General features: G+C 30.0%; 1 protein-coding gene across 3 annotated transcripts; it reads right to left on the reverse strand.

Annotated features, from left to right (window-relative positions):
• Window positions 1-472: 472 nt before the first annotated feature.
• On the reverse strand, window positions 473-23,781 carry LOC106687046 (lateral signaling target protein 2 homolog). Of its 3 annotated transcripts, none has more exons than XR_010842761.1 (4): window positions 23,646-23,781; window positions 8,238-8,305; window positions 1,853-2,034; window positions 473-667 (listed from the first exon to the last, which is right to left on the reverse strand). XR_010842761.1 is itself a non-coding variant. In XM_014430709.1 (4 exons), exons 1-3 carry the CDS (start codon window positions 14,496-14,498, stop codon window positions 1,854-1,856), a joined length of 267 nt encoding a protein of 88 aa, XP_014286195.1. In that variant the 5' UTR covers window positions 14,499-14,537; the 3' UTR covers window positions 473-667; window position 1,853. The 3 variants fall into 3 exon arrangements, 2 of the variants coding, with proteins under 2 accessions (XP_014286195.1, XP_066901076.1); XM_014430709.1 differs by lacking the exon at window positions 23,646-23,781 and adding an exon at window positions 14,481-14,537; XM_067044975.1 differs by lacking the exons at window positions 473-667; window positions 23,646-23,781 and adding an exon at window positions 14,481-14,537 and having other exon boundaries at window positions 1,847-2,034.
• Window positions 23,782-25,649: the final 1,868 nt, after the last annotated feature.

Below are 25,649 nucleotides of genomic sequence, written 5' to 3' on the forward strand. Positions count from 1 at the left end.
AGACGTTGATTGCAGAAAGTTGTTTGTTAACAGTAGGTATTGTTGTAGGTACAATTTATTATTTGCTCTTGTCTTTAACAATTATAATAGTAGCATATTATTTCATTATCTGAATCCTTAATATAAAGAGCCATTTTGTAATGAGATTCCACTATATGTTTGTGAAATAAATCATTGGAGTTTGTTTATTAATCCTGGATACCAGGCTTGACTGTGTTCAATTTTTGGCTAGTAATATAGAAAATAAATTTGAATCTCTTAGAACTTTATCTGATTGAAACATTGTAAGATTCACGGAGTAAGCATTTTCTGATACCTATTTCTATGGTTTTATTTTCTAGCATGAATTACATTTACAAATTTATCTAATTTTGTTGTCATGAAACTATGGTAGATGATAAAGTTCCAGAATATTAAAGTATTCAATATTTTTTTAATATAATAAGATTCTTAGAAAAAATAACAAAACAAAGATTTTTAAAAAAAATATGTATTTATTAACCTTAACAATATTTTGGTCTGGAATGTGACTAGTACAAATCATTCAAAACAATATTGCTGTCATGAAGCAATCAACTGAATGAAGGTAACTTTCCTCTTTCTGATATTGTTCAAGTTGCTTTGGTGAAATCCATTTGTCCAAATCGTCCATGTATTGTTTTAATTCCTGTTGGAAATAATTTTTTATTTTATTTTGAGTTTCTTAATTAATAGTTAATAAATTACAAGCTAATTTGTTCATAAAATGATTAGTTATATTTTAGTGAAAGAAGCCATTTACTTAACTCTGAAAACATATAACAGATTTTCTTTTTAGTTGATATATGCTATCTTAATGTATGATGGTTCACCCCCAAAAAATGTTTGATTTCAAAATGTAAAATAATTTGTAAAAAAATAATAATAGACAATGAAAAAACAGTTCCATGCAAGTTATAATCATTTTTGCTATTATTATAACGTTATATGATGAAATGTGATTCTGCCAATAACTATTATAATAATTATATTTGTATACGAGTATAGGTGAATCTTCAAAATCAATATTCTCAAAGTAGCTGTCAAGCCCATTAATCCACAGATGAGATTGTGGTTTCAAAAAGGGCATAATTTGATCTATAATTTTTTGCATTGAGTTAAATACTGGCTACAAAGAAATATTAATTAAGATGCGATTCTTACTAACCTGAATGAAATTCTTTTATTAACAATTTTAAACATTATAATCTGTATTATGGTTAAAGAAATAGTAATAAATTATGAAATGTAATCATAAAATAAAAAATAATAAATCAGTTGATGTATTATTCTCTTTAGAGAATAACTAATTAGTAATTTGATGTTGGTTACTATTCAAATAGGGTATTCCTGTATGAGATAACTAATAATTAACTTTCATTAGACATTAGTGAAAGTAGTTGTTGATGTCACTAAAGTTCTTTGTATGGAAAGAGTATTTAATCAGTATGACTGGGGCGTGTCAGTAGATAACATCTTAGTGACAGTGAGGTCAGCTACCATTACCAGGATGGCAGTCGATAATGAAAGTAGAAACTTCTCAAGTATGTATGTTAGTCCTCCTGAAGAATGGGGTAGGCAGAAAACCTCAGTAAATTCTATAAACACAAATAGTTGTCAATAAAGTAATTATGTTTTTTATTTCAAATACTAAGCTGATTATTTTATTACAAAAGTAATTTAACTGATAATTAAATTAATCAAATAATTTAATTAAATCATTAAACTAGTTATCTCATGTTTGATGTTGATAATTGATTATCAACTTTTAAGATTCTATTGTTCAGATGATTTTTGTTGAATCCTCCAGAAAAGTTAGAATTGTTAATATTACCTTAGTCCCAATCATCATGACCGTGATGATCATCTTCCTCTTCAAAATGATCTTTCTTCTGATGATGGTGGTGGTGATGATGGTGATCATGCTCTTCATAATAATGATAAATAGGAATTTTCTTCACATGGTGATGGTGAACTGTATGTACTTTAAATGGCACATGGATGACAACTTTTTTGCTAAAATAAAAAATCGAATCATTATCACATTGCTAAGAAAACAAATACTAAGCCTCTCTGTATTTTGTAGAGAGAAAACAAAAATACAACATATAAATTTTTTAAATAAGTAAATACAATGTGATGATTGTTTTAATTTGATTTTATTAAGTTTAAAACTTAATAATTCTTAAAAAATTAATTTCTCAAAGAAAGTATTAACACCATCTGCTTAAGTTAAATCACATTAACTAAAAATACAAGAAAAAAATAGTAAAAATTTGTACCGTTGTTGTCGGAATGGCAATAATACTATTATCTTATTGGGACCAATATTAGTGAAGAAACAACAAAAATTGTTGTTATGGTCTGTGGATCTGAAGCAGTGAGGAAAGTTGTGTGTATGTGCGTGGACAATAGTTTACTCATATGATAAATTATTAATTTTTATAACATCATTGTGATATATTTTGCATCGCTTAATTATGATTATGGAATTATAATATAACATAATGGAATTCATAAAGGTAGTTTACCAGGTTTTAACTTCTATGGAGACAAATAATTTCATAATTATGTATGTATAGGCTGTCCTCTTTATACAAGTTCACTCCCCACAACTTCTACAATTCATGGATCATGATAGTGATTTATATTCTGAGTGCGTCTTTGATTTCATAATCTTCACCTTATCTTCCCCAGGGTATCTAACGATGGAATTTTTAATTGAATGGGAGTACTTTTTGTTTTACAGATTTTGATAGCTAATCAGATTTTAAGGCTAATTCACATCAGGCATGGGTGTAGGCAGGATTTCGCCAAGGGGAGCAGACCCCATCCCATTACACATGCACACATACATATATATACAAATATATTTGTTGGATATATATATTGAAATGTTGGGTAAAATAAAGATATGTCATTCCGCATTCCAAGAAATATCCCCACCATTTTATTTCTACTTCATAAAATTATTCAATTATTACTTTTAAAATTTTTATTACCTATAATTACAATAAATTATTGTAAATGAAACTTGCAAATCGAGCATCAACTTCAATATTACATAATTACAATTAATACAAAAATATAATAGGTGACGAAGAGGATATCTGTGAAAGCATTATCCTTCTGGGATTGCTGGCAAAAATATTAACCATCTCCACAAACCATCGTAGAAGGTTGCCTTCTCATTTTCAACAAACATCCTGAGATTATTAAAATGGCAAAGTGTAAATTATAATGGATAGTATAATTATAATGGAATCTGAAATAGATTCATGTTTTTTTGTTTCTCCCATTATTTTTCGATACAAGTATATGACGGATATTTGTGCTCTCAAGGAGAATCTTACCTTTTTTTACCGAAGAATCGACGTGTATTTTATCCCTTCTAAGGAGTGGTTGTGATCTTGTGATCAGTAAAGATATAAACTCAACAATGTTACCTTCCTAATTATAGAATGATTCCAGAAAGAAACCATCTATCAAATAAGTTCACTATTTTCTTAGAGGCGCCAATAAACGCTTACAATGTTTCGCTGTTATTGAAGATTTGTGTGTAGAAAATAGAAAACCTCAAAGGTAAATTCGTTTTAGAATTCAATCTCCAGTTAAAATCTGTCGTCATAATTGAGATTTCATCATTCTGACGGATTTTTATAGGAAATTAGATTCTGGAATGATTTTGAACTATGTTTCTCTTTTCCGCACCGTTTGCCGCTTAATCAAAAAATTGTCCACCTTCAGTATGCGTTGGATCAAAAAGTCCATAATATGAGTTTTAAAATCTGTTTTACTCCCAAGGTACGTAAAAAAAAGTACACCATTCCATTGGAAATTCCAAAGTAAAGTGCGCTGGAGAAAGGCTTGAAAATCAACAAAACCCTTGAGGAATAGACCAAATTCCATTGTTATGACTCACAAAAAATCATCAAAATTTCCATAAATTGTGGAGGGTATGGAAAGTACTGCTGTATAGTGGGATATATCTTATATATTTTTTTGTGTGGTTTAGCGATCCCTGTTGTGGCCCAATGTAAGTAATTGTACAGTTTACGTATAGTCCACAAAAGCTTAGTAGTAGTCCGGTAAAATTTCAAGTTAACTCAGAACTAAGTTTAGTTTAACTTAGGCTTGAAGTAATAGTTAACTAATTACTATCAATGGGTTCTATTATAAACCGTTTGCGAAAGACAGCGGTGAAAACTTAACCACTCTCTGAGGGTGTGTATGGCAATATTGCCAAATATGACAAATTTTTCAAAACGGCCGCCGTACATTTTCAAATTTATAAACAATAGCTCTTAAAATATAGCTAGTAGCTTATGTATGTAAATTAGTAAAATTTAAAGCTTTAAATTACGCAAATTTAGGAATAGAACAAGTAATAGCTAATGAGGTATTTATCATCTTAGATTTTTAAGCAAAACTACTTTTCCCGACTAGAGTGCTGAGTGCTAGGTGTACTGCTATGTAATTAGGTTTTCATAGTGTTTATCAAACATTTTCTGATTAGAATCCATTCACAGGCATTAATTTACACTTACTTAGCTATTGCTGAATTTTAAGTTATTTTTACTAGATTGATAGTATAATTTTACCGGCCATCTCATTTATCTCGAAACGTATTACCTATTGATTATATAATGTAAATTACAAAAAAAAAAATCGTCTACATGCCCGCACTATTTATGCCAGTTTGTATTTTAATGGGTAGGGAAAGGTACGTTTCCCAGACCTAATTATTGGTCTGATTTCCGGAAGACGTTATGAAACTGGCATCGACAGGATTGTTTTCAGCGGTATATGTTACGTAAGAAGATGCCTTAGTAATAACAGGAATGGCTTAGTCAAGGAGGACACTACTTTCATGCTTAGTTCGGTGCACACCAAGCGAGCGCGAGCAGGGACAGGCCGATCAGGAAGCCTCGCTTAAGACTAGAGAGTTAGTCTTCGCTTGGCCGGCCATCCGTGGTCGCATCTTCCGTGTTCGTCATGTGGTCTTCCGAGGGTGCCTCTCGTAGAATACATGAATATCATCTGCTTTATTCATGATAATTTTGGGAATGGAAATTCTCTTTATTTGCAAAATTATGGAAACATTAAAAGAAGTTGATACGGTAGGCTTAACTGGCACTTTCAATATCTCTGAATGGCATTTCAAAGGAAAATTGAGCGTTGAATAATGACTCAAGACTTCAAAAATAGTAAAAGTACTTCGTGATAAAATATTATTTATATATACTTATACTATTAGTACGTAAACAATACCATAAGTAAATATCAAAATAAAGGTACTATAAATAAAATAAGTCATCTAAAACAGTTCGTATGTTGGAGAAAATTTATAAAAAAAACAAAACATTTTTATTAGAATATAGAATCAAAAGATCCCATAGAAATTGTTGAGTTTTTCTTTGGGAGGAGGAAACAAATTTGGTCTTAGAAATTAGTGTTGGTATAACCTAGGCAGATAAGACATGTTTTTTTATAAGCGCCGGAAACAAAAGCAAGGAGATGTATCCATCCTAAAAATGTTACTATGGTTAATATAGACGAAAATATTTGTATTTTTAATTATAACTCATTGAAAATATCCAAAAGTGATTTAACAAAGTTAATGAACAACTTAAATTGATTACAATGCAGTACCAGTTAGTAATAAAAATAATTAAGCATCAGTGAATCATAAAAATAATAATATACATCTATTTAATTAATGTTAAAAGGTTTATACCGTCGATACCATTTTACTCATCATAGGGAAGCTGATTTTAAACGCTTTTGGATGTATCTTATTGTAGGATCTGAACGTTGATTAGTTCCACCTGCTTAAAGTAGCCTTCCTCAATTGAGGTGTTCGGTAATAAAACATTATGACTGAAATTTTTATGAACTGAAGTTTTTGGCATTACCCATTTTTTTAAGGATAATTTTATAAATCGTTAGAAAATTTGGTTTCTTTAGGGAATAATGTTGATATTAATTTATGGCAAGTGACTGTTGGCTGAATGTAAAATATTGTAATTAGCAAACATTTTAACATTGTAAAAGTTTTCATCTCGTCAGTTACCGGGTTTTATGACCTAACGCCTCTATTAAAAAAGTGGCAACATCTTCAAGGAAATAATCAATAATGCTTTTGAACTTATTGTATTTTTTTTCTATTCCTGAATTACTGAAGTGTGACGGCACCCACTAGTTGAGGAACTTCGTATTTTAAGCAAGTGGATAAGTGGTCAATTGGTCTTTTTCTAACTAGCATACTTACTTGGTTTTGTCGTGAACTTAAAAACAATTAATCACTGACTGAGCTAATGACAGTTGATTCAGTCTGTGACAATTACTCCAGCCCCCCATAAAATTTTAATAGCTGTTGAAAAAGGAACATATAAGTCAAAATTGTTTTTTATTTTAATTATCTCTTGCCGATCTATATGTTCTTTGGAAGGAAAAGTGGCGCTAGAAAACTTTTCAAGTGTTTATTAGTTCTAACAGTGCTGGTTTACTTATAATGTAAGCATACTAAACATTCTCTATGAAATCTCTTCTTACAATACCTCTTGCTACTTTGAAGTCACGATTCTCAATCTTGCCTATTACTGTATTAGTCCACGTTTCCTGGGCCGAATTTAAATTTTGTGCGCTCCTAGGCCCATGCGTTTTTGCAACACCCGTTTCATACCATCGTGGTAGGAGGGGGATATCGGCTTGGCAATTTTACCAAAGAAAATAATCTTTGTGATGAAAACTTCAATTTTATTCCACAATAACGCCATTTATGTAAATTACTTGAAAATCAAATTTTTGCATTTTGAGTTATTAAGTAAAATAAATTTCTCAAAAAAGGTGTTGGAAATATGTTTAAGCGTTTTATACAGTTAGAATAATGTTCATATAAAATATATCAACCTATTATTTTAAAATAAATTCTCATTTATAATATTCTATACTAACAAAATATACATGTTTATAATTATTTTAACTGAAATAAAAATTCATTTTTAATTATTAAGCGAAAAATAAATTTATTAGTGTGCGCACATAGTTCTATTAGGTAAATATGATCCTGCACATACCTTTACAAAATTGGTTTGTACAACTTCAACAAACAGATTTAAAAAAAAGTTCATACTCAATACTACTACAATGATGGCACGGCATTACCATTTTCATTGCATACAAGTGGACCCAGTTGTTTGTTAATATATCTAGAATGTATTTCTTCATTGATGGATGCTTCTTCTGGAAATACTGCATCGACATTTAGTACTTATTGCAAGGTCGAACCTTATTCTTCAGTAATTATCATTTTTTTAAAGATTAAGCAGAAGCAGTAGACTCAACTTTAGAAGCACGTACTGCTTATGGGTAGGTATACCCACTGAGAATATGATTTATTTGATTTGCAGCATATAATGGCTGGTAACAGTCCTGCGAACCAGTCCATGGCTAGTAACAGTCCTGCGAACCACAGACAGCCAGTTGTATCCAATAGTTCCTAAATTTGATATCATCAAATGGAAACCTACTTATATTGGAATTCATTTTTTTAATGTTAAATTTGTCAGAATCACATCAACAGATTTGATGATTAAGGGAATTTTTCACTCTTCCTTCTCATTAAGTGTCGTTTTAAAGCTGTGTAGATAATATTGTGGCCAAGTGATGGTACCCTGACGTACGGCATCTGCTGCCGTTGTACATATGTATCCGAAAATCCATGCCATTATGGTTCTCTCATGTATAACTGTTTTAGGTTAATTTCGCCTTAGTAGCGACGTAAAACATTCTCAAAAAATCCTTCACATGCATAGATTTTATTAAAATTGTTTTTTCAATTTTAATACCCACATTTGTCCTCTGCTCTCCCCAAAAATCGTCCTTCCACCCTAGAAATTATTATAGACTCTTGATTTTTTACTTTCATGACAAATTAAATGTTTTTACAAAGTTTCATTAATGGACACATTTTTATGTTTGGATTTTGCACTAGTTTACCTGTTGTGAATCTGTCAATGTAATAGGAATATGAATGAGAAAAATATAAGGTAGCTGCAATAATTATTAAAATTTAATTTTCGTTAGCTGTAAGGTAACATCATTATGTCTATCAATATTCATGGAAAATACATACTATTTGTTATATCACCTATTGAATATCTTTGAGTAACTATAAACTTATCAATATTATAGTGTCTTACTATTAGTGTACTTACTGCTGTGAGTCCCCGTCAGCTGCGGTCAAATTCAATAGAGCAAGCAGAACGAACACTGCAATAATCACCTGAAATATTATGATTGCTTTAGATCTTAACATTACAAAAGGCAAGAGGAGATTTTAAGATAGTTTAATATTTAAAATGCGTCTGAAATTGAAAAAAAACGCGTGAAACCCTCCTCTCCCTCACTTTGTAGTAGCCTTATTTATCTGACTTTTCAAATAGACATCTATAGCGAGTAGATTGGTCGATGAACGACATGTTACATTCTCACAAAAGATCATAACACAAAAAAAGGCAATCCTTCCCGACCGGACCCGCCCCACCAAGACCCTCAGGAAGCGGCGGGCCTATATCACTTTTGAAATATTTGCTTCGAAGGGGAAGAGGAGACACGATAGTTTAGTCGAGCAATATTTTAAAAGCGGCTGCAATTGAATAACGACAATATTGCTGAAGAATGTGGAAAAAAAAGTGTCTGCCCTGAAAAAGTTTAAAATAAATATTAATAGGATAACCATATAATATTCTTTTTTGGTGAAAAAGATGCCTCTGTGTGCCTTTGAACAAAGTGCTTTCCTCTTTTAACTGACCGAAAAATGCGTGATTTTTAGCTTACTGGTTCAGTTTATCTTTTGATGTTCAATGTGTTGTTTTAAATAAACTGTAATTTTACAGGCTCTGGTAATATAATTTCATTCATATTCAGCCTCAAGTATTTTCTCTGGAGTTCCAATACTTTACCTTTTAGGCTGCCATTTATCACATTATCATTAAAATAAGTTCATTTGATAGGGTGAGATTGTGCTATCCTTTTTTTATTACTTAGTATACTGTTTGAGGTGTACCGACCATCAAGCGGCCGAGGCAAATTCATTTTTAAGGCCCTCTACAAAAACAAACAAAATTTTTAACTTGAAAAATGTAACGTCATCATCCGATTTAAAAAAAAAAAATTAATTTTTGTGAAATAAGAATTTTATTAAGAAAATGTGAGGCAACTGGTTAAAAGACACTACTTAAGTAATGTGTTCTTACTTCAAAGTAAGAGGTGCTGGAATGTGTCACAGCTGATTCTGTCAACTATTAATGAGTAATCGCTGCACCAATCGATTACTTTAATGCAGTCTATTTATTATATTATTATAACGACAATATTAGTACATAGTCAATTAGGAATTAGAACATTCTATATCCCGACATTGAAGGCTTTAGTTTAATCGTTCATCGATTTGGAGGTTGGAATACACAAATACTAGTCTTATGTTCGACCGATAGATTCCATTTTGGACTCCTTGATAATAACTTATAAAAAGAAGTTATTACCCAAAAAACAAATTAATAATCAAATTAGGAATTAAAAAATATATATACCTAACAGGGACATCTCTACGGAGTGAGTGTCACCTCCTCCTCCTTTCCTCGCCCCAATCATATGATAATCCGATAAGTTTGGATAATTGAGGACCTTGTTCAAACTGCTAAAATTGTTTAGTAAAACATAACTCAAAGAGGATATTATGCAAGAAATAACTCATAGACGCTGCTTAGAGAGGTCAATTTTCGAAATGGGCAAATTTCTGTGATTACTCCCCAATTTTTTTTTTCATTTATGGCATACTATATCTACTGGTATTCAACCTATTATGAGCATGGTAGAGGATCAAGTTTTCTATTTCGTGGGACCATCATGAAATAAAAGTTAACCAACGGCCTGATTCGAACCATCACCTTATTTCCCTCTGCTACCAACAACGGCTCTACTCTCCAGATTTGGTAATATACAGAATTGGAATATTCGGTCAAAATAAAGTAAAATCTTAGTGGTGGTAAAGTTGATGGGATCAACAAGAAATGAACAAGTTAAAAATAGTGTAACCGACAGCCGAAAAATGGGCTTCATGCCGGAAGGTTAAGGAGAGATGGTAACTGGGATATTGTCCACGGCTCTTTAAACTCAAAGAAATCGACACAAAAGTACCAGCATATCCGAACAGTTTTAACTGTCAGACATATTATTGAAGTGTCCCAAGTACACACAAGAAATGAAAGTACCAGGGCCCCCGGTCTCTTGCGCAAGTAGTAGGTAACAATTAAAACAACGTCTCTTAAATTATAAAAGTTGTAGAAAGACAGGAATTTACAAATTAATATAATATTTTTCGTAATTCAAAATAAATAAATAAACTCCTAAATTTTATTTCAATGAAATACATGAACATTGGATTACAAATTCCATGTAAGTCCACTATCTCTTTACAAAAATTAAACATGTTTATTAACATTTTTAAAATCTCGGAAAAAATCTGTAGATGCCATTTTTGTAACATTTAAGAGTTTAGGATTATACATGTCTAGAAACGTGATACCTCAAATTTTCATGGATGGGGTCAAACAATGTTTTCTTGTCAATTATGGAGGGTTATTACAGACTATTGAAAATTCTAGGGTTTTGGGCAATTTTTTATATTTAAATAATGACGTTTTGGATTGATCCAACCATCCAAACCGTCACCGTCACCGTTTTAATTTTTTTTAATAGCTAATAGTGCAGAATTCACTAGCATAAGTCAGTAAGAGATAAACGCAGTCATGTGTACTACTTTTTAAAAAATAAATTAAAAAAAAGAAAAATGAGATCATAATGCATATAATACCAGATTTAATAGTACAATGCTGTATAATGTAGCAACCCAATATGTCCGCACTACTTCTATAATGAAACATTTCTCTCTAATTTCACTGCTATCGAATTTAGTAATGGGATTTTGTCTCACTCTCGACTATCACATCAAGCTGAAGTTTTTGAAAAAATAAATAAAACCGATAATATTAAGAAGATAACAGTATCTCCAATGTGGCGCTTTGTTTTATTTAGATACCTCACAATTAGCACCTCACATCTGCTTGTACACAGGATAAAAGCAATTATACAATTCTTAACCGAAGATCGCGTTTGTGCTGGTCTGCTTTATCCCCCAACCAAGTGCTAGGTTTTGAAACGCACTAGTGTAACTTGGTATGATGTGTAACAAGGGCTATAATAAAATACAGGAATGCATCGTAGACAATGCCATTATTTAAGATATGTATTATTAAAGAAAGGACAAGCTCATGTAGCTTTAAACTTAATTATAACTAAAAAATGAATCATAATTTTTTTTTAATGAAAAACGATAATTAACGATTATTATTATTAATATCATCTACTAAACGGTGGAAGATAAGTTTTTATTTCACAGTGTCATCATATTGTCAGCAACAAAATTACACTAAAGTAGGCTGGAAAAGTTCTGGGATATTATATCAAATTAAAAAATATGGTAAGCAAACACGAAATTTAGTGGTATAACGTGTCTTTTTTTTTTTTACTATTTCTAATTACCCTTTGATAATTTATTCCAGTTATAAAATCGAAGGCTAACTATGCTAAACAGTTTTTCTTTTTTAACTTTACCTTGAGCCTTTTGGTTGATAGGACGACTAATCGAGGATTTTATGGATTTAACTCCATCAAATTACTCCTAATATTTCCAGAATAAATTCTAAAACACTTTGTCATAAATAAATAGTGTAAGGCAGTAAATTTTAGTTAAAGATAAACATAAACTATAAAAGCATTTGATTATTAACATAACATACATTTCTGGAAATAAAGATAAATAATATAGAAGTATTATGTATCGTTGAAAATTCTAAAATTTTAGAAATGATAATGTTTAACATAGAAAGTTAAAGCAAGTAATGTAGAATGACGAATACGCCTAACTCAGGGGTGTGTTCTGATTAAGTCAGGTCGTTTCGCCAGTCTGATAAATGTTTTCGCCTCGATAATTATTAAATAATAAATTAGTTTTATAATTAATCAATATATGAGCCTCTCAGTTAAGAGGATAACTCAATATAATCATTCTTAGTATTTTTAACACTGATTCTATAACAATATAGCATTCAATAAATGTATAAGAACAGATTTTAAATTTTGTTATATTCCTGCCATGCTTTTTCAAAAGAAAAATATTAAAATTTTGAATCGCGAAATATTTTTTAAAGGACATTTCTGAAAAATCTGGCGTCTGTTAATCTGTGAACTGAAAGACTAATTTATTACGGGAAAGTATTGCCAAATATTGACATGTCTGGTCAGAAACGAGAGAGGATTGGTTTCAACTCAAAGTAGGCTGCTACACACACCGCTGCATATTTTTCTAATTTTTGTTTAAAAGATTAATAAATGACAAAAAATTACTGAAACTGTTAACATCCTTGAGTATGTACCAATGCTGAATCAAGAAATGTTTACATGTATGTTAAAAATCGTTAAAAATGAATATTATTTTGCACCTTGTTCCCGACTATTTGCCCCAGACAGTGTTTTGAATAGTCTGTCGCTCTGAGTTTGTCCATCGGTGTGGGCTAGGATTTAAAGGCGGGCTCTCACGTTTGATCAAAACTCACCGAGGTTTTCGAAGACCAACTAGATACTGTGTCGAAATTTTGATTATAGAAATTATGAATAGATGACTTAGCCAATATGTTATGATCCCGATTGACTGTCGGAATCGATTCTTCAGGTTTTACTACAATACTTTCACCAAAACTTAAAAATAAATAAATATAAAATTTGATTGAAATCAGCTATATCCAAAAACCAATAGTTCGGACATTTTTAATAATATTAGTTAATTTTTATTTTCAATTTATAAACTTAAATTTGAGTTTGAAACAAAAACTATATTTTTGTTGATCGTAGTGTTAACATTAGATTGTATACTTTTAAAATTATAAAACCTATTATTGGACGAATATTGTTGAAAATAAGTTTTTATATATCTATAAGTTGTTTGAATAAAAAAAAATAAGTATGATAAAATTAAAAAAAAAATATTTATTTCAAAAATAAAAACTTTTAACATTTTTAAATAAAAATTAAATTATCTTCCAAAAGTTCATTTTGAGTGAAGTTTAGTAATAAGACGAGAAAATCACAGATAAAAATGGTGACTTCCAATTGTAATAGAATTTAATGGCCCATCTGATGTGGAAAAACTTGATGTGGGAGTCCTGGTTAGTAAAAAATAAAATATTTTTGAAATTATCATTGTTATACTACGAATCGAAATTGTCTCATTTTGTCTCTGTTTGTCTGTTATCAGTTCCAGTTCTTTTTTTGAAGCTCAATAATTTATGGAGACAGTGCACAGGTGTATATGTAAGTCCCAAATTTCATAACAAAAAACGTTTCGGCACAATAATAAAGGCATATTAAGCATTATTATGCTTTCATGATAAAGTGGGAAAATAATTAAGAAAAATATTAAAAAAGGTTTTAATATTAATAGCAATCCTAACTTCTATTTAATATAAACTTCTAATTTATTTTTTTCAGTAGTAGCAATATATGGATTAAAGTATGTTATAAAATCATTTTATTACTGTTTATGAACAACGTACATATTAATAAATTATTAAATAAATACGCGATATTATTAAATATAGATTTTTAGTCAACCCTTACCAGATCCAATGTGAACGAGGGCTCCAGGGATTTTACTGAAGATGTATCCCAAAGTATTAAGCTGGGAATACAGCCAAAGTAAATAACGTTAAATATACGTTTAATTTTGAATCGAATTGTGTTTTAAATGTTTATTGATTCAATAAATCACGTGAAAATCAATAGATATTTTTTGTCATCACACTGTTGAAAATAAAAAGTTTTTTTCTTAATTTAATATTCTTTAGACAATTGTTCATTTGGAAAAAAAAAATCAATCAGAAAAAAATAAGGATCTAATATTAATGGTTGAAATATTTATTTAATTTGTAATTGAATTGCGTTCTAAATATTTATTAATTTAATAAACGTTGGTAAATATTTTTTGAAATCACACCTTTGAAAAAAAAAATTGTTCAGTAGATTTAATACTTTAAATATAATTGTAGATTCGAAATAAAATTTTTTTATCATTCGAAAAAAATTAAATAAGAATATAATATGAATGCTTGAAATATTTATTTAATATTAAAATTCATTTTAGTTAGAGATCATCTATTCAATCTCTAAAAAAATAAATAAATTAACGTATTAACAAAACGTTGTTGGTTTTGAAATGTTTTTTTAACTGGAAATATATGAAAATATAATAGTTCATAATTCCACTTTAAACAGTATTGTTGTTCTGTTTCTTTCCTTAAATTAGTGATCGATATTTAACAATGATGATAAAGAACACTCACGAAAGAGAGACGTGCCATTGCTGTAGCGAACTGTTAGAAGTGGCTATGGTGCGAAAACCAACTGTACTCCAGGAGGCTCCAGTTGGAGTATATATACCTACCTCTGGAAGTAGGGGGGCGTCATCGTTCGTCTATGTAACATATCAGGCACTCATCTATTCCTTGTGGATTAGTGAGTGAAAGTAAATTTATTTAACATAACTTTAAGTACAGCTTTAACACTTATTTTGTCAAAACATTTTGCCATTTTCAATAAGTAGACATAATTGTACTGAAATAGAACGATTTTTTTTATTCACTCTTCCAAAAGATATGAGAAGAAGCAACAGGCCTTTTGTAGATCTGTTATTCTATATGTAGTTACCTATTCTAGGTGTTGTGGAGATTTTATGTCATGAAAAATATTATTTTGGACTCACAGGAACATCATACATCATCACCAGCATGGGAATTAGCTCTAATATTATTAATTTTTTTTAGCTTTAACCTACATATTTATGTTTTAACTTATTCATTTTACAATCCAAAATCCTACATAAAATCCTTGATGCTCCTTATTACGTTACAAATAAACTCATTCACAAAGACCTTAACATCACATTCGTTGCAGATTTGGCCCATAACAGATATGCGTCTTTTCATTCCAAACTCCTTACCCATCCTAACCCATTAATTCTTAGTTTTTCATCCTTAACCATCCCTGATAATCCACCGAGACGTCTGAAAAGAAGATGGCCACGTGACCTTCTAATTTAAATTAATGCTTGAAGTACCACCAATGGGTGGTTTTCAAGTGTATATGAAACATACAACATATTTACTTATTGTATTTATTATCTGTAAGGTTGTAAATCACATTAAATCAATAAAAAAAAAATGTATTCATTTACGTTTTTCAAATTTATATATTTGTTATTTTTAAACTTATATATATTTTTTTTAAAACTATTTTAATGCTGTGACTAATTTATTTATACATTGCTATTTTGTGATAATTTATATAAGTTTGCATTATTTGTGTAATTAATGAAGGAATTATTATTTTAGTCGGAGCTCTATATATTCACAATTACCAGCAACAATAGAAAATCTAAGAGAGCATCATTTAAAGTAGAGTAATTTTGCTAAAATGTAAACCCTAATAGAGCTATTTATGTTTCAATAGTTCACGAGATATAGCTTTTTAAAAGGTAACATTTCATAAAAATGTATGGAACGTATTGAAATATCAGTAGTTAATTTATTTTCAGAAATCAGGAACTATGTGACGTACAGATGTCTAATAACAATTGAATTAAAGCTAGTTTAATGAGCTATAAAGTGGTTTATAACATTTATTTTCGTAGGAGTAGTAGTTTTCATGAAATTTGCTAAAATAAATTGATTTATAGTTGTTCGGACAAATTTTCATTTGCCAAATTTATATTCATATGTGAATATCATAGAAACTACTATCCCTACGAAGATAAGTGTCATAAACTACTTTATGGTAAGTTAAATTTCCTTTATTTTGAGAGTTGGCAGACATATGTGCGCCTTATGGGTCTAGAGATATATTTTTCAAAAATCCTATATTGCATACGTACAACAAGAAGTTTTATGTGAGTTTATTTTGTCAAATATTATAAAAACTACTAATCCTACAAAGATAAAAGTTATAAATTATTTTATAGTAAATTTAACTAACTTTAATTCTGTACTCTGTACTTCTGTAATCTGTATAAGACGTACGGTTTCTCAAATAAAGTTTTTCATAAATCAAACTTATTGTCCAAGTAACTATAAATCAATTTATTTTAGCAAATATCATGAAAACTACTATTCTTACGAAGGTAAAGGTCAACAACTACTTTATAGTACCTTAAACTTTAATTTGATTGCTAATAGACATATGTGCGCCACATAGTTCCTGAGATATAGATTTCTTAAAATAAATTAACTAACTACTGATATTTTTTTATGAAATGTTACTTTTTAATAGGCTATATCTCGAGAACTATGAGACGTAAATGTCTCTATTAGGGCTAATATTTCAGCAAATTTACTCTTCTTTAAATAATGTTCTCTTAGATTTTCTACTGTTGTTGATAGTTTTTAAGATATGGAGTTCCAAATGAAAAAAATAATGTTTTTTTAAGGTTTTGAAACAGCGGGCATTTTTTATTACCCTACCTATGCTTGGCAGACTCATGAATTTTAACTAAAAATTATACATAGTTTTCATTAAAGTAATCAAAAATTGGGTTGAGATAACTGCCTTTTTTTCTTTCCGGCTCTTGTATTATGTGATCAGTGATTCTCAACCGGTGGGCCAGCGGAGGGTCAGGCAACACATATTTAAAGAAGACTTATTGTTAGAACTATTTCAGTAATTATATGAATACGTGACCACACCTCCGGCCATCTTCTGCATAATAATTTCAGTAATTATGTTGCTTGATGTTAGTATGTCAGTCGGAAAGTTTAGCAACTGAAGCCGAATGCACAAGACTCAAAATGCACTTTTGCAACCCAATTTTCAAATATTTTCGTAGGGGAATCTCGGAGAGATCCCATCCCCATGGCGGGAGTGGGGATGGCCCGCGCATGGTTTAATTTTCGGCTTAATAGTCCGTAGATTCGTTTAGATTTGGAACCACTGCTCTAGATGCATCTAGAAGAAATGCTAAGCAAGAGCAAAAAAAAAAAATCATATTAATTCAATATTTGTACTTTATTATTATTATAAATGGTGGCTTAAACAATTTTTTTTTATATGTAAAGAGTTGTTGTGAAAAATTCTCTTCGTTATTAAATTTCTTTAAGTAAATTTGAATTAACCTTAACCAACGTTTGGGGACCATCGCCATATTATTTGGTAATCTACAATACAAATGGATACAATTCATAATAAGCACACAATAATTAAATTAACCAACCACAATTTTGTTTTTTAGTTTGAAACAATTACCTGATTATAATTAAATCCTCACCTCTCATAAGTGGACTGTTCTTCTTATTTAGTCTTAGGTATAATAGTCATAATAATCATATTTCTGTCAGTTTTTTTAAATAAATTAATAAATAAAATTTCATATGTAAAAATTGATGAGAAAACTAAAACTATTATATTAACATGACTTGAAATAAGGTTATCCTAACAAAAGTGATAACAGATAGATTACAATCTATACTAATTATCTCCTAACTCTTTTCCTTAAAAAATTAAAAATTCTATCAATAACTATTTTTTTTAAACACTATGATGGGGCGATGGTTACGAAACGTTGTTTATGATACATTAAAATTAAATTAAATCTGTATCGCTACAAGCTATAAAGGGCCAGGGGTGCAGTACTTTGTAAGGAAGTAATGTCACTACACCAATGGTTGTGCACGGAGGTGATTTGGTCAGAATCACGCTCGACCGCCAGATTCTTACTCAATTAAGGCTGCTTTTTGAGGCTGCTAGGACTCCGGAGGGCTCCCGAACCCACAGGCCTGACTCAAAGGCTACAGGTAACATATATTGATTATGTGTCACAGCCGAATTGGAACCCGGGTTGTTGGAGTTAGTCATCGCTTTACCAATGAGCTACCCATTACATTAAATTAAAAAGAAATTTAATAAGGAAGATATTTTTGCACTACAACTCATTATATTAAATGAAAACTCATTCAGTAAAGAACCTATAATATTTAAAAAAAATATTTTTTTCCTAGGTTTGAAAACATCATTTATTATAAATTATCAATAGTTCAGTGTTTATAGAATATCATTGATATCGTTTCGTCGGTTCTTTATTCCTTCGGTTCTCACTCCAAGAGTAAATAATTCAGATTCCTTGCTTCGGAGAAGCTTTAAGTATCCTTAGAAAATAGTGCAATTACATAATGACATAATAATACGCTGGTTGCTATGTAGGTTGGTATGGTGTAGGTCGTTTTGTAGTACACCGGTAGTTGGATATAGAGAGCTTTGCTACAACTATTTATTTTCAAGTGTAAAAAAATAAAGAAAGTTAGACTCTTCATTCTGGGAGTGAAGAAAAGTCCTATTTTCTAAAAAAAACGGAGAGGAAAGTATGTAGTTTTGCAATATACAAGCTCATATCAACTCATATCTTTCTTAGGGACAAATCTATTTTATCATCGTAGATTATAAGATCATTATAGATATTATTTTTCTTCAAAACAGTTTAATGATTTTGGATTAGAAAGGAAAGAATTTGTTGAATCAACCGGTTGTCAAAATTGGTTTGACACTCATTAAGATGATTTTTCATTTCGATTATATAAGATGGAGGAAGCAGATATTCATCCAGATTAGTTTGCAAGACTTGACTTGCTAAGATGACCAATATTTTGGAATGTTCTATGTAGGACCGCATTTACCTACGAGGTCTAACCTGTAGGATAATAGGAAGAAGCGTATTCTAAAAAAAGGTTTTAGAATACACCAATTGAATTTAGTTTTTGATTAATTAAGAAAGTCATAATTTAATTATTTCTTTTAAAGTTTACAAGTGCAATTAATATTAATTATACCTTTTTAATTTTGATTAGCTACAGTACGTTATGGAAGACATCTTATGTAACTATTAAATGGAACCGAGCTTGAATATGGAACCAACTATTCCACGGAGGCCCGCTTACCATATCCTGGTCTTTTCCTTACCAAAAACTCTCTACACCTCAATGAAATTCGAAACATTTTTCTATCTGATAAGAGTTGGTAGTTCCGATTTATGTTTTTGTGCGTTTCTTAAATGATTTTTTTTTTCTTAAGTTTTTCGTAGAATCTTTACCACTCCTTACTTTGTCACAAATAAAATCATCCATAATGGCCTGAATGTTTCATATGTTGCCGATTTGTTAGAACCAGTTATCAATCTTTCCATAATAAACTCCCTAACTACCGAAATTCTCTTTTTTCTATCCTTGATTCCTTTTTGAACTCCCGAGAATTCTCCTAGGCCTTTGAAAAAACGATAAGCTCGTGTCCTTCTAATCTAGCAATGCTATTCAAGTTCTACCAAGAGGTAGAACCTCCACAAGTCTGTTTCATGCCACCGTACTACATTTCACATCATACTTACTAGTTGTAAATTTCAATAAAGAAACAAAATCTGGCTAGTCAAAGTAGAGTGGTAAGTGAAATAACTTTCACTTACCACTCTACTTTGATTTGAAATTAATATCCCTAGTTCCAGAACAAAAATATTACGACTTGGTTATCTTTTGTCAAACTATTATATTTTAGTCAAAAAGAAAAAAATATATTCGTTATTCCCACCACGAGCAACTCTGAAATACGAATTTTTATGGAATAGAAATTTTCTGATCATAATTTTGGCCTTTCTTGTCTATAGTTTTTTTTTTTTTCGAAAATCACCAGAAAAGACAATAACTTAAGAGCCCACTAATCTAAACAAAACTTAGGGACATATGAAGGGTGATCAGAGAAAATTGTGTGATGTCCCGCACTGAACCATAATTTTTATATTGTTATTGTAAAAACATAACATTTTATAAGCACATGGGTTAATATTTTTTGAGTTAGTATTATTTACCACAGTCTCAAGCAAGCTACCAGTTTCAGTATTTCACAACATACTAAAACAAAAAGCAATCAATTCCACCGAAAAATCTTAATAAAAAAGTCAAAATATTCAAAGAATGAAGCGGAAATCAAGTGTTTTCTGATTCACAACCACACCGGCCAATGTCGCGCATCTATGAGTCTGATAATCCCACATCAAACGGGATACAGAAGGCAGAGAAAATACTTGTCTGCAACCCACTAGATTCCTCGCAACGAATGAGTTAAGCCAGCCCGGGACGAAATTGTTGGATGCAAAGAGTCCAAATACGTACTAGAGTTCAGCCTTCTCCGGCTCCGGAAATGAATGGTCTTTGATCCTGTATTCTTGTATAGTAAGTTAGTAATGAATACTTATTTAGCTCAGAAACCGCTCTACTTCGAAACGCACGATTGAGCAAGTTGAACCGCGGAGGTAGTCAGCCGTTTGAATTTGTATCCACTCATGCTAAACTATATGTTTATTTATTACTCTATTAATTCTCTACAAATTAATAACCACGGATTTTATTTAAAAATCAATAAGAGAAATATTTATTTTTATTTTTACATTAATCCTAGGTTACTAGGTAACCGAAGCGTTGCATTTCAAAACCGGGCAAGTCCATTTTCAGACTTATATTGTTTTACTTCAATTATGAACATTTTTGGCATACAATTATTTATGACAAGGTAAAATTTTTCTATATTTATTTATAATCTTAATATTTTCTTGAGACTTGTAATTTTTTAATAAATAATTCAAACACTATCCATTATAGTCTCAAAACCTTTTTATTTCTCTATACGTCCAACGTTTAATATCTAATTAGTCAATTATCAAATTAAAAACACAGTCAAATTTATTTATCTGCAGACACTATTAATTCATAATTATTAATATTAGTTTTTCCCATTACACTAAATTTAATGGCACAGGAGCATTTTTATGTTAATTGCTATTTTTTAAATTATTCTCATACAAAATTGAAACAAAAACTAACTTTTTTGATCTTTCTGACAACTTTAATATTTAATAGATAGTCAATTTCCCAAATTTCCACGGTTATAATTTATTTAAAAAATTGGAAGTTGGGCCAGGGTGCAACAACTAAACATATTCCTTCGAAATCTAATCTTTTTATTTTTACTACAATAAAGCTGACAAAAAATAAATAAATAAAACACTATTGTTATGTTTGATAGTTGAATATGCTGTACCCTTGCTTAATTAAAGTGCGAAATAAACCTGTTTAAGTACTTGAAAAATTCTTATTTCAATAGGATTAGCGAAAGCTAAATAATATTTTAATAACTAATAACTTGAGTATTACATAAAAATATTTTTATTGCTTATTTATAAATATAAGGAATAAAAGGTTTTATGGAGGAGGTAGTAAAACGCCCATCGTATCACGGTCGTATTTCATGTTACATTTATGAGATTGATTTATTGAATTTTCGCCTGTCTTCAAAAGATTCCTCAGGCAATACAAACATGTAAGATTACACCAAGATAAAATTCTTAATATGATATAAAAATTTATAATTGAATTATTATCAATGCCGCTTATTTCAGAGCTTACAAACAACCTCTTGGCATGTTTTTGTTATTTTTTCCTGTTTTAGTTCATTTTCTTTATTTGTGTCTGTAATTGTATTTTCTTTTTGTGCATTAATTTATAAAGGTCGAACATTGACTTTATCATCGGATCCGTGAGGAGAGATATTAGATGAGATATATTATAGATTAAAGCTCAGAAACAAATGCTAATTCCACACAAAACTCTTGGAAAAGGATCTTGAAAGAATTAGAATTATTCTCAACGCAATTTCGCATTGTTTGAAAAGTTCTATTAATCTTTAAATAATAGACAAAAGTTTTGCCAGTAAAATAAAATTATTATGACTCAATATTATTTGTACTCGGTGACCACGTTGAGTTTCAATTTTTCTTCCGTTTAAAATTAAATTGCTTTTCTGCGGTTAATACACTGAAAGAAAAATAAGTGAGAGTATTACAGATATATTAACAATAACAATAATTCAATTAAAATTAATAAGTCAGTGTTTTAAACCGTAATAAATATATTATAACTTTAACATGCATCTTGTAAATGTGAATGTATCTATATTAGATTTTAATATACTTGTATTGCTGTATCCGATCGTAATATGCAGTGTTATTATTTCCCTCAATGTAACGGTGATAATTACCGCAGTTCCGGAGTTTATGAATTTTCTTGGAAAATATTTAATTCGACATTTATTCTTTAAATTGTCATATGTTTTTGATTCTAGTATACCCTATGAGTGAATATATGAATATGAGTGGTAAACCTAAAAAATCGAAAACTTATCACTTCAATGAAGAATGGGAATTCGATTAATTTTTGTTTTTTAATATTCACTGGAATGCACCTCATACTGAAACAATGTATAAATATTGTATGCATTTCACCCCTTCTTCCCCCTTAGACTACGCCTATGACTAGTTGATCGCGACACACATTTAAGATAAAAAGATCTTGTACACTGCAAAGTTGGCCAGCTATGATATATAGGATCACTAATAAGTGGATCTAAGTGATAATAGATGAATATAACCTGTAAATAAGGAAAACCTCCGATTCGTTCCAATAATCAGTGACAAAGCTTCAATGCTGTTATAGGGTATTAACTAGTGTTAATAGTATAGGGTTCTCATAGTGAGGCATAGAAAGGTTTTAATAATCAGCCGCTCTCTTTGGTGAACCAAACTAACATATGTAATCACGTTTGCTTTCACAGTTTTCCCTTCTTTACATATATTCATTTGAGCTCCATAACGCTCAAAGTGCGAGCTTTGCAAGTTCCAAGGCAGAAGCAGAGCGAATCGCTGTTTGTTCTATTCCAAAGTTCAATTAAATCAACAAGTTAACTTAAAATCTTCTAAAACAAGATGTATTTATAGGCGTTATTGTATTATAGTTGTTTTGTTCTTTTGCCTGCTTATTTACTGTTTCAGAATTTTTTTTTTTTAACGAATTTATGTAATAATAATAAGTCAAAAATTATTGAGTTACTGAAGGGGATGGCCATTTATTTTGTCTTTTCTAATAACAAAATGATCAAGGATTTCAATTTGCCTAGAACCTTTCCAGGATGATAACAACATTTTGAAAAAAAAAAAAACAGCGTGTGAATTAATTAAAAAGTTATGGACATGATAGATAAGTAACAAACAAGCATTACATTTTTATTTGTATAGGTAAGTGATATTGAAAATACGCTATATCCTTGTAATTGCCAAATTTTGTTGATTTTTTTCTTTGGTTCTGTATCCATATTGACTTATAAACATTGTATGAAAACATGTATAAATTTCGAGTTCTATACAATAAGTGATTAATTTTGATCATAACTTTTTTCAACGGATAAATAAACCCGAAATTTCGATACTTAAGGACCTTCTCAGTAAAGCACCCAACATTTTGAAAAAAATAAATTTTTATTAGATAGAGGGATTAGTTCTTCGAAGGTCGTAATTTTCACAAAACCAAATTCTTAAAAAAATGACAACACTAATTCTACCAGAATATAATAATGAATTTATTGTTACTAACTGCTTTGCGTTATAAGGAGTTCGTCCGTTTTTCGTTCCAGCCTGTCATCGTTTCGAAGATAGACGCTGATTCATCTCCTACCCAAACTTTAATTTATAATTCCTCGACCTTATCTGAAAATATGCTTCGTCTTGACTAGGGCACATTCCGATTAAAAATGAAATGTTTACTAGACAAAGAATCTAGGATAGAAAGAGGGGGGAGGCGATATCAGAGAGTCTAGCAAAATGGCTTCAAGAAATTCCCCGACTATTCCAGGTTTTTTCCAAATTTACTATGACCAAGCAAAATTTACTTGAACTGATAATATTTTTCATCTAATCAGATATACATCAAATACTTATGATTATACTATAATTTTTCAACTTATTAAAAGAACTTATCAAATATTGATACAGATAAACTATAAGTTCAGAGTAGAACATTTACGAAGTTATTTATTGGACATTGATATTTAAAAAAAAAAAAAAAATATTCTCAATTTGATACTTTACATATTTATTCGATGGATTTTTAAATTAGAACTGCTTTTTCTATACTACCGACCTTATTCGTAGTCTCTATATTCAATTTCGTGCTAAAGTAGGTAAAAATGTTCTTTTATTTTCACCGTCAATTGCTACTGTATTCCTTGACCAAATTTACTATGTTAAGAATTTGACGCATAATTCTATGTTATTCAATTAATTATAGGATAAAGATTTCAGTAGGGTCTACAATTTAAAAAGTTATAGGTCAGAAACTGTAAAAGTCTAAAACTTTGTGATTTCTCCTACCTCCTCTCCTGGCCATTGCCTTCAAATTCAAAATTGCTAAACATAAAACATTAATCTGACATGAAATGAAAATATTAGAACTATTTTCAGCTCAATGTTGGAGAAAAGTTGGGAATTATTGCAAGCATGGTTTATTTTCAATTTCAGCCACTATTTTTGTTTACTCGTGGGAAATTATATATTTATGGGATACGCACAATTAATACTGTATCTCAAAAATCGGTGGTTGTGAAGTGTTCATAACAATTTTTTTTTCGATATAAACAACTGCAAAAATATGAAACCTGGTAATAAATTGATTTGGTCCAGCTAGAACTGCCATGTGGCCCATAACTTGACATTGTGGGCAATTAAAATATTTTTTATTTCGATAAAAATTCGGATCGGGACTTCTAGGAAAGCAAATCTGACTTCCTTTTTCTTTTTAAAAAATACTAATATTCATGAACTAAGGAACATAAATTATACTTCAACTTTCATACCATATGTGATGGTCAGAGATAGCACTGCAACATTTTATCAACTTCAAAGCATGTAACTTCCAAACGACTGCTTTATCAAAATATTAAGTTCATTGTGAATCTTATATTCAGATTTTCTTCAAATTAATATACATCAACAAATTCAAAATGTTCTATTTCTATATACGCAGCAGTAGGTTAATCACTGATTAAGTGTTTTTAAGTTGGAATCTTCTATGTAGATTCCATTCAATAGAAAACAAGAAATGCTCCAAAATCTCTGAGATTAGTGTAGATTTATATATTTTATTTTGCTTTTAGTAACTTCGAAAATCAATTGTGTCAATACCAAAAGTGGCGGACTTAAATGTAGTTTTTGTTATGTATATGCGACATATATGAACACATATAAGACATATTGTAGTAGGTTTTGTAATGATTTTTAGTTTTATATGCCATTAAGTTATTATATATTAAGAATGAAAACAAACAATAATTTTTCAGGATGAATTATACACTTCATATTGAAAAATTTGTTACAATGTCAGTTAGTTTATTCATGTATGATAAAAGCATGTATTCAGCTATCATAATTACAAGTTCAAAGTTTGTACATCATATATCATACAGACACAGTCATAGGTATAGTCCAACTGTAATAACTTCGTCTGCATTATTTCAATCATTTTTAATTTTTTTTTTATTACTCCGCTTTCTGCTAGGTGGAACTTATCGATATTATAAAACAAGAATAAAAGCCATTAACC

The sequence above is a fragment of the Halyomorpha halys genome, unplaced genomic scaffold (genome assembly GCF_000696795.3).
Source record: "Halyomorpha halys isolate HHAL.00 unplaced genomic scaffold, Hhal_1.1 Scaffold910.1, whole genome shotgun sequence".
Taxonomy (NCBI): domain Eukaryota; kingdom Metazoa; phylum Arthropoda; class Insecta; order Hemiptera; family Pentatomidae; genus Halyomorpha; species Halyomorpha halys.